Below are 10997 nucleotides of genomic sequence, written 5' to 3' on the forward strand. Positions count from 1 at the left end.
AAGGGAGGGAGGGAGGGAGGGAGGAAGGAAGAAGGGAGGGCAGGAGGGACAGAGTGACAGACTGGGGAGGAGGCATGATAGAGAAGTAAGAGATGTCCCAGAGTAGAGGTGCCAGGTGAGAAATCAGTTCTGAGCTAAGCTCCCTTTTTAAATGAAGACTGAGGAAATTGAGTCAGGTATTGACTAAGTGATCTGCCCAAGGTCACACAGCTAGGAGGGAAGCACCGGCCCTCCATTCTGGTCCAAACCCTCATAGCCTGGTTTTCTTCCTTGGCTTTTTCTAGCCCCCATCAGGACAAGGTCACAGGGTAACTGAACCAGGTATTCCCTGACCTGTGGTTCATACAGTTTATCCATCCAGCTTGGAGACAGCCCAGACCGACCATACCAAGACTGTCTTAGACCATGAAACTGTTACTACTCTGGGTTGTGCTCATTTTTTCAGGTGAGTAAAGTTTATTAGAAGGGATCTGACCCTAAGAACTGGTAGCAGTTCTAGTCCCTTTTCCTCCCCCCAACTGCCATCCAGTCTAGTCTTTTCCCAAAAGAAAAGGATCAGCCAGAGCTAACTCCTCTTGCCATCTGCCATTTCACCTTTGCGACATCTCTTGAACAAGGCTCCTTCTCTCCTCTGACACTGCCACTACGCTGGTGCAGGACCTTAATACCTCACATCTGGACCATTGCAATGGTCAGCTGGGAGGGTAGTCTGACTTCTGCAAGTCTCTCCCCACTCCACTACATCCCCCATTTAGCAACTAAAGTGATTTTCCTAAAATTCAGGTCCCATCATGTTCCCCCTCTATGCAATAAACTCCAATGGCTCCCTATCACCTCAACATCAAATACAAAATCCCCTGGCATTCAAAGACTTTATCACCTAGCCCCCTCCTACCTTTCCATTATTCTTACATCTTACTCCCCAACATTCACTCTTCAATCCAGTGACATGGGCCTCCTGGCTGTTCCACAAATAAGACACTCCATCTCTTGGCTTCTGGCATTTTCTCTGGCTGGAATGTTTTCCCTCCTCATCTCTGCCTCCTGGCTTCCCTAGGTTCCTTTAAATCCCAACTAAAATCCCAGGCAGCCTTCTCCAGCCCCTCTTAATCTTCTCTCTGTTACCTTCTCTTTGTTAATTATTTCCACTTTATCCTATATATAATTTGTTTGTATATATTTGTTTCTTTGTTGTCTCCCCCATTAGATTTGACTTCCTTGAGGACAGGAACTGTCCTTTGCCTCTTTTTTTATGCACATCGCTTAGCATGGTACCTGGCACAGAGTAGTACTCAATCAATGTTATTGACTAACATTAGTTCAAAGCAAAATAATTTAATTCAAAAGCACAGCAAAATAAAGGTCAAGAACAATCCAACCATACAAATAGGAGTCCATTCCATCAAAGATTGCCACACCATCAATAAGGGAGGGGTCAAATTCAGGGAATATATGTGACCAGGGCTCATTTGTGAAGGCAACCCACATGGCCAGGGTACAACTTATGACTGGGGAGGGGGGACTTACACCTCCAATGTTATGGAGCCACCAACAATGATGTCTCTTTCTCCCTTAGTCTATGAACAACCTTCACAATTCCAAACACCAGTCACTTCTACCCAGAGCTCAGCTTGGGAGGCTGAGCAGCCCAAGGATATAACTCTTATGCTGCTAAATCTTGGGGAGTGACTTTGGCCAAAGCTAAGGGAGGGCATTTATACACCCTCATGATCTTTTCAGTTAAGCAGTTATTCCTGTTTTTCCTTTAGACCTTATTTCCATTTCTTAATCAGATTTTAAAGCCCAATTCAAATGTTGTCCTTATGCAAGAAGAGGCCTTTTCCTATCACCCAGTCCTGAAAGACCTTCCTGTCTCAAGCTGCACTTTGCGGGGGGGGGAGAGTACATCTTAAAGCAATTATCACATGATGATGTAATCATTTTTGTAGATTTCATATCTCTCTACTAGACTGTGAGCTCCATGAGGGCAGGACAAGCTAAACTTGGTAGTTCTAGAATTCAGCCCAGAGTTTTTCACAAAGTAGGTACTTAAAGGTTTTGCTGAGCTGAATTGATCTTTGTTATGTCAAACCCACCTAGCATCCTGTTTCATTTTAGGATAAGGACAGAGACAGGGACAGGTACTAGACTTTTGGTTTTACTGGTATATGGACCTCCCAGGGACCACTTGTAGATCTCTCCCTGCCCTGTAACATGGTCTTAGTTACCTTGAACAATGAGAGATTCAGTGACTTGCCTGGCATCACATAGCCAGAAAGTGTCAGAATGGGGATTTGAACTCAGGTCTTCCTACCTTCAACATTAGGTCTTTAGTTATGGCCCCACACTGCCTCTCAATCTCTCATTTTATTGTTGGTGTTGTTCAGTTGTTTTTCAGTAATGTCCGATTCTTTATGACCCCATTTGGAGTTGACCCCACTAGGTGTTTTCTTGGCAAAGACACTGGGGTGGTTTGCCATTTCCTTCTCTATCTCATTTTACAGATGAGGAAACTGAGGCAAACAAAGTTAAGTGACTTGCTCAGGGTCACACAGCTAGTGAACGTGTGAGGTCACATTTGAACTCAGGATGATGAGTCCTCCTGATTCTTGCCCCAACACATGGCACCACCTAGCTGTCCCAGCAGCTCATTTTAAGTTTTATTAATATTTTGGTCATTTATATAGCCCGAGAACACCAGAACCAGGAAACTTCTGTGGTCATCTGATAGCAGCCAGTGCCATCCAACCTGTACCTGAATGAGAACCACAGCATTCTGCCTACCTCCTGAAAAACTGGTGATGGTCTCAGGAGGCAGAAGGAAACAAGTAGCTAAGCAGTATAATGGATTTTGAATCAAGGAGATCTAAGTTCAAATCCAACTCAAACACAATAGCTGTGTGACCCTGGGCAACTCACTTAACCTTCATCTGCCTCAGTTTCCTCATTTGTAAATGAGGATAATAATAGCCCCTACCTCCTAGAGTGGTTGTAAGGAATAAAGAGAAGACCTATGTAAAGCTCTGAAGTGCTATGTGAATACTGGCTATTATTATAACATTTTTTGAACTGGCCAATACAGTCATTTGTCTTGCATGACTATGACTATATGGCGCAAGGATTTTGTTATTTCTTTTTTTTTCCCCAGTGGGATGGATAGAGGCAGAGAAAAATAGATTTCTTAAGTGAAAAAAAATTAATTAAAAAAAGAAATCCACCTGTATCTGTACCATTTCCAACAAATGGCTATCCTGCTTCTGCTTAAAGCTCCTGAGGGAAGGGAAAGCCTACTTCCCAAGGCAGCTCATTCTCATTTTGGCTAGCTGGAACCATTAGGAAGTTTTTCCTACCATCAAGCTTACATTTTCTCTTTATAGCTTTCACTGCTCATAGTTCTGCCCTCTGGGGACAAATAGCAAACATATAGTCCCTTTTCCTCCAAATGACCCTTTAAATATCTAAAAACATCTCTTGTGCCCATCCCTCTCCCACCCTTTTCTTCCCCAAGTTAAATGCTTTCCATTCCTATGATTGGTTCTCATAATATTTCTCTTCCAGGAAGTATGGTTCCAGGCCAGGGGAGCCTAATACAACTGACTCAAATGATTAAACAGGCAACAGGAAAAAATCCTGTCTACAGCTACCTGAACTATGGATGCCACTGTAGACCAGGGGGCAAAGGTCAACCCAAAGATGCAACTGACTGGTAACTACCTCCTTTCACAGAACTTTCCACTCTGGCCTCACCCACCTCATCTTGGAGTCATCATGGGAGGAAAATCTCTGTATAGTACTCAACCAGCCCAATTCAACTTTAATTCAGGGGTTTTTATGGCCAAAGAATTCAGTCAGTCAGCATTTATTAGGTACCTATTAAGTCCCTGCCTCCAAGGAGTTTGCAGTCTACTGGGAATTCATCACTTTCTGGACTTCTTGCTAGAGATAAGCCTCTCCACACTTAACTAGGCTGATCCTTGTAGCCCAGATAAAGTCCATGGCCCAGGCCCAAAAAGGAGAGAGTGCTCACATTGGGCCCTCCCTCCTGAGTTTACATCTCAGGCCACAGGGTCATCTCCATGTGTCCTGATCTATATCTGGCCACTGGAACCAGATGACTCTGGAAGAGAAAGTGAGGCTGGTGACCTTGACTAGCCCTCGCTCACTTAAATCCAAGTCACTTGCAAATCATAGTCCTCTTCAAGAATGAAGGACAAACAATAAACAACAATATCTCAGGCCAAAAGACTGATAAGCAGCAGCCAAAGCCTCTAATCTGAGTTGTTTAAAGAACTCTTTCCTACCTTCCTACCCTCACATGGAGAGGTTTACAAAAAAGATATTCCTTCACCACTTCTTTCTACTGCTATGCCATTCTCTGTTCTAGGGCCTATTCCAAGTTAAGCATTCAGTGTTCTAAGGACTTTCCCAGCTCTGACATTCTATGTCCCAAGGTCTCTTAAAATTCTGATATTCTGTGATTCCATTCTCCTCTGATATCAAAGCATAGGGTAAGGCATTAGCTTCATATTGGTACATGCGTTTCCCTTCCCCCATGGGGAACCTAAAGCCAGTTCTTTTACTAGGGATAGGGGATCAATCATTAAGGTGTCACTTCTCTCTCCCAAAGTTCAGTGGGCAGTGGCAAGGGTAGAATTGAGAGAAAGCTGGAGAAAACCAACAGGCTGTGTTGCTATGCTTCATGTCTGATCTCCCATCCTTTTTCCCCCTCCTAGGTGCTGCAAGATTCATGACTGTTGCTACAAACACCTAATGCAACAAAGATGTCATGTCCTTGTGGACAGGTACAACTACAACTTTATCGACGGGGACATCGAGTGCTGTGAGTTTCTGGGCCAAGGTCTCCCTAGTGCTGAGGGATTATGTTGAGGTTTAGGGGTGCTGGGACCCCAAGATCAGAACACACAGGTCCTACTCAAAAGAATTTGACCCAAGCCTTCTTTCAGTCAAAGAAAAGGTTTATTAGAACATCTGTCACATTGGGCAGACTCTTAAGGAGTCTGTACATTAGTAAGCTATTGGCTAGATTGTAAGAATCTAAGCATCTTAATGGAGACAAGATAGACCTTATGTACAGAAGGACTATGGGAGGGATCTAGGAGTGGCCCAGTAGTTTGGGGTGACTGGAGGAGGGGTCTAAGGAAGATCCGAATGGGAGTAGACAGTAAACTGGGGTGAACAGAACTCCTGGGACCTGGATTATGGAGCCTAGCCAGGATTAAGTGTGGGAAATGGCAGGGGGCCACAGGGAGGTGAGATGATGGAGGGGAGATTGGGTGTGGCCAGAATGAAAAGCCAGTTGATGGGATTATAGTCTCAGGCAAAGGCCAGAGATTTGGCCATGCGGGGAAGTCCAGGGTTTTTCCTTTCTGGGGTCTAGATCCCATCCTCATCCTTTAGATGGTACATCAAGGACCTAACCTTCATCTGGATCCTGAGTGTGTAGTTATGGACTAAAAGATTCCAGAGCTGGAAGGAAAGTTGGAGGATCACGTATTCCAACACTCTCATTTGGCAGGAGAAGAACTAGGCCTAGAAAAGGGTGTGAACCCTGGCTCGGCATACTGGATAAACCACTTCCTCTCTGTGGGCCTCACTTTCCCCATAAGTAAGATGAGGAGGTTTGAACTAGATGGCCTCTAAGGTCCCTTAAAGGTCTAAAACCTCATTGTTTAAGTTATTAAATGTCATTCCTGGGCTCTAGAAGTAGCATCTCCCTTCTGTATCCTAGCTGGGGATGATGGGGAGAGGAAAAGCAGACATGCTCTTCACTGCCCACCTTGGGAAAGCTAGGCCAGGCAATTATCCCATGGTTAAAGTGCCCCCGCCATCCTCCATAGGGTCATAATCCTTCCAAGCCTACCCAAGATACCACCAAGATCACACTAATAAAGAGAGCAAGTATGTCTCTTATTAGCACTTTAAGAATTACAAGGCACTTTGCAGACTGTCTCATTTGAACCTGAAAGATAATTGTTACCACATGCATCATAGATGGGGAGACTGATTCAAAGATCAGTGACTTGTCCGTGATAACCCACCTAATAAGTAGTAAAGATGGAATTTGAACAAGGCCTTCCTGACTCCAGGCCCAGTAGTATATTCACTGTGCCACCTAGCCAGCACATAGATTCAGAGTTTGAAAGGACCACAGAGATGATCTAGTAAGACGTCATTTTACAAATGAGGAAACTGAGGCCCAGGGAAGTTGAGTGACTTGCCTGGGGTCATGCGACCTCTGGCTAAAGCTTGAGTATCTGCTACCTCATTCTTAAGTGGTGATATTTTCCCTAATTGGAGACTAAGGGGGAGCCCCTAGCCTGTAGCCAGGAAGACTCCTTTTCATGAGTTCAAATCTGGCCTCAGACACTTACTAGCTGGGTGACCTTGGACAAGTCACTTAACTTTGTTTGCCTCAGTTTCCTCATCTATAAAATGAGATGGAGAAGGAAATGGCAAATCCCTCCAATATCTTTGTCAAGAAAATCCCAAAATGAGGTCATGAAGAGTCAGATACAATTGAAACAACTCAACATTTCCCCAAAATAGGAAAATAGAGCATTGATTTTGGGAGACCACGGAAATCCCAATCATTTAACTCAGTTTGACTATCACCAGTAATGGGGAACTCACCACCTCAAAAGACAGGCCATTCCATTCCTGGATATCTCTAAGTCTTAGAAGCCGGTGAAGTGCTTTCTCCAGTCCCTGGAGGGTGTCCCCAGTAAGAGTACAACAGCATTCATTGACGCAGCAGGTCCCAAGGCCAGGAGCAGAAAGCATCATTCTCTTTGGTGCTGAGGCCTATGGTTTTGTTGGTGGGTGTTTAGGCTGATGGAGAGGTGGAGAATAATAGAATGTAGGCAGAGCCTATCCCAAGTTCTCTTTGTCTTTGGCTTCCTATCAGATGGGAGGACCCAATGTGAGAAGGAGACTTGCCAGTGTGACAAGGAGCTTGCCCTCTGCCTGCGGCGAAACTTGGAGAGCTACCAGAGGAACTACCGTTTCTTATGGAAGACCCTCTGTCAAGAGCAGAACCCAGAATGCTAGAACGAGGCCCTCCTGTATCCCTGGTGGGAAGAGAGCCCAGGATGGGGTTCTAACTCTACCGGGAAACCTTTAAAAAAAAAACAAGCAAAAAAAAAATAGAGCCTATACACTGGTTCTGAGAAGTCACTCTTCAGAATAGACTAGAGTCTCTTAGATTTCATGGTACTTCGGGTAAGGGCCCTTCCATAAGGGCCCTTCTAGCTCTGACCTTCTGTATCCTAAGGGCCTTCCCAGCTCCAACATTCTGTGTTCTAAGGCCCTCCCAGCTCTGACCTTCTGTGTTCTATATCCCCTCCCAGCTCTGACATTCTCTGTTCTATATCCCCTCCCAGCTCTGACATTCTCTGTTCTATATCCCCTCCCAGCTCTGACATTCTGTGTTCTAAGGGCCCTCCCACCTCTGACATTCTGTGTTCTAAAGGCCCTCCCAGATCTGACGTTCTGTGTTTTAAGACCCTTCTAGCTCTAACATTCTGTGTTCTAAGGTCCCTTCTAGATATGACATTCTCTGTTCTAAGGGCTCTCTCAACTCTGACTTTCTGGTTTCCCAGGGCCCTCTCAGCTTTGATACTCTGGGTTCTAATTCTCATACTCTACATTCTGAGGTCCCTCCTGCTCTGACATTCTCTGTTCTAAGGGCCCTCCCAGTTCTGACATTCTGTGACATTCTCTATGCTAAGGGCCTTCCAGTACTGACTTTCTATGATCAATGATCTATTCTGAGCACTATCAGCCTCCCTAGAATAAGTGTGTGGCCACCCCAGGTCACTTCTCTGGGAGGACGGTGATTAGTCAGATCCACAAGCTCTCCTCTGTTTATTGAACCACTAGATGAGTAGTTTTATTGTCACAACTTACATCGAGGCCTGTGATACCTCGTTCCTGGGCTCTAGGAGCAGCCTTTCCCTTCTGCTTCCTTGCTGCGGATAATGGGGAGGGGGCAAACAGACATGCTCTTCACTGCACTGCCAGGCTAGGCAACTTTCCCATGGTTATAGTGTCCCCACCATCCTCCACAGGGTCATGATTCCTCCCAACCTTACAAGACACTTTGTAATAATGGTAGCTGGTCAATAGTCAATAAACATTTATTAAGTACCTACTGTGTGCCGAGCACTTTACTAAGTATAGTGGAGATTCAAATACACACACAGATATACACACCAAAAAACCACCCAGAAAAATGAAGACCGTCCCTTCCCTCAAGGAGCTTGCAATCTGATGGCGAAGACAACACATAAAAGAAAGCTAGAAAGGGGAAGAGAGCAGAGGAGATGAGTTTTCTGGGGAAGGAAGGCACGTGGAGCATTCCAGAGAAGTCCAAAATCAATGTAGGTGGTGGGAAATGGAGTCGGGTGGGGGAACTCTGCTATGCCCCTCTTTTTTTTAATTTTAAATGTTTTTATTTATTTTGTTAAATATTTTCCAATTACATTTTTAAAAAAAATTAACATTCATTTTTTAAAACATTGAGTTCCAAATTCTTTTCCTCCCTCATACCTCTGCCTTACCCCTTAAGAGTGAGCCCTCTCTTTAAACAGAGGTCCTGGAGCCCGTGGCCCTGCCCTCTAGTCAGAGGGTCCAAGAAGGGGGAGAGGGTGCTGATGAGATGTGAAGGGCTACAGAATGGCATTTCCCCATGATGAGCTTCCTGAGGGAGGGAGACATATTGGAGAGGTCCAAAGAACACAGGAGCAGGGTAGCTGATGGGAAACAGGGGCAGGTTGTAGTGCTTCAAGAATTTATAAGATGATTTGCAGATTCTCTTTTGATGTTTCTGATGTTAGAGGTGAGATTTGAACTCAGTTCTTAAGAAACTCCAGGGCCAGTGCTTTTTACCATCCCACATTCCCTCTCTAGCAACAAGATCCTCACCATTCCATACCAACCCATCTCTATCACAACTTCAGTGTAATCCTTTATTTTTCATCTCCATTCACCCCATATAAAGAATCAGTTGCCAAAGCTTGGTGTTTTCTACATGCATGACACCTCCCCCATCATTCTCTCCTATTAAGCCATCTCCTCCACAGCCTCTGACTCATCACATCCGACATCTTGGGATTATCTCCTGGAGATGATCTACTCTGGGGCCCCACTCTCCTGATTGACTCTCCCAGGAAGACCATTTCAAGAAATCCCTGACCATCTTTCACTTCGCACTCTCTCCTCTATAACATATTCCACAAACTCATCCTCGAGCCCCTCCCGTTCTGGAAGCATGAACCATAATAGGATCAGCTTTACCATGGTTCCTGGATGGGGCATGTCCATCTATCAGCTAAGGTTCCATTCTACATTCCTGTAATTTTCCAAATCAAAGTGCCCTTGGCTAGCCACCACTACCATGTGAGGTGTTTCCCCCTTGATTATAAATTCTTTCAGTTCAAGTACTGTCTTTGCTTTTGTATTTGTATCCCTAGGTCTTAGCAAAGTGCTTGGGATGAGGAAAGAATGAAATAAATGCTTCTTGCTCTCACTCATTCTCCTTCTCTCTACTCATATAGCCACCACCCTACTTTCCTAGACTTCTGCCTCTCATGCTCTCATTTTGTTGTTGTTGTTCAATTTTTTTTTCACTCATGTTGGACTCTTTGTGACCGCATTTGGAGTTTTCTTGGCAAAGATACCATTTCAGAAATTTATTTTATTTAGTGGTTTGCCATTTCCTTCTCCAGCTCATTTTACAGATGAGGAAACTGAGGCAAATAAGGGTAAGTGACTTGCCATGGGGCTGGATTTGAATTTAGATTTTCCTGACTCCAGGCCCAGTGCCCTACCCACTGAACTACCTAGTTATCTTGTTTCCTTGGCTCCTTCAAAACTCAGCTCCTGCTGAAAAAGAGTTTTCCTAGTCTTCCCTGCTCCTCCTGGGTTTCAAGAGCCTTCCCTTCTAAAGTGATCTTCCAGTTATCCTGCTTCTATTTTGAATGTACTTATCCATAGACAGCCATCTTCCCCATTAGAATGTGAGCTCCTTGAGGGTAAAAACTGGTTTTTGCTTTGTCTCTTTATCACCAGTGCTGTGGGCCTGGTGTGAAATTAGGGCTTTTGGGAATGCTTGTGGAGGATTTGTAATCAGTTCACTGAATCTATGTAGGATTTCTATCTACCCTGGCCTGTAGGGCCCTGAGGCTAACTTCTGACAGAGTAAAAACCCTTGATGAGAAGAGGGTCATTTCCCTGACCAACACCCTAAACTGGCAATTGCCTAAAAGGGGGTTTGGGGGCACATGGCAATCCCATCAGATAATTTCCCAGCCTTGGATCAGAGGAAGGCTCCCAGGAACCCTCCCTCCCCCAGCCATCAGGGTGCTAGGCCAGCACCGTTGGCTTCAGGGCACTCCAGGATGGGCACTGGTAATTAAGTTCCCTGGGACTTCAGGGTCTTTCCAACTCTAAATCAAAGGCTCTTTCCCTTCAGGATGGCCTGGCAGAGCCCAGGTTTTGGACAGTGGCAAGTGAGAGGAAAAGAGTGGTCCCTTTCACCTCCATTGCAGCTCATTCAGCACTGCCAGCTAGGCCCCTGGCCTGAACATTTCTGGGCAGTTGAGGCCCTTCCCTTGGGAGTCTGCTTTGTTATTTATTTATTTATTTTTTTGTCCAGGGTCAGATAGTTCTGAGGAGAACCTCTTTACAATGTTTTCAGGTTTAACAGGTGAGTTCACTACCAGCTAGGAGACCTGATTCAAATCCAACCTCAGACATTTTCCAGCTGTGTGACTCTGGACAAGTCACTTCACCTCTGTCTGCCTCAGTTTCCTCAACTATAAAATAAGGATAATAGCAGCACCTATTTCCCAGGGTTATGGTAAGAACCCAATAAGATAGTATTTGTACAGTGCTTAGCACAGTGCCTAGGACATAGTAAGGATTTATTAAATGTTTGTCCCCTTCCTCTCCCCAAAAGTATGCCCTGATATTTATGC

General features: G+C 44.9%; 1 protein-coding gene across 1 annotated transcript in view; it reads left to right on the top strand.

The window, feature by feature from the left end:
* Positions 1–7331, top strand: part of PLA2G2D (phospholipase A2 group IID) — an 11517-nt gene extending 4186 nt beyond the window's left edge. The window contains exons 3-6 of the mRNA XM_027841477.1: positions 285–445; positions 3559–3706; positions 4734–4840; positions 6926–7331. Coding sequence (XP_027697278.1) covers positions 406–445; positions 3559–3706; positions 4734–4840; positions 6926–7068 — 438 coding nt within the window. The 5' untranslated portion in view covers positions 285–405 and the 3' untranslated portion in view covers positions 7069–7331. The remainder of the gene's footprint in view (positions 1–284; positions 446–3558; positions 3707–4733; positions 4841–6925) is intronic.
* The last annotated feature ends 3666 nt before the right edge of the window (positions 7332–10997 follow it).

Source organism: Vombatus ursinus, unplaced genomic scaffold (assembly GCF_900497805.2).
Source record: "Vombatus ursinus unplaced genomic scaffold, bare-nosed wombat genome assembly UNPS02014859.1, whole genome shotgun sequence".
Taxonomy (NCBI): Eukaryota; Metazoa; Chordata; class Mammalia; order Diprotodontia; family Vombatidae; genus Vombatus; species Vombatus ursinus.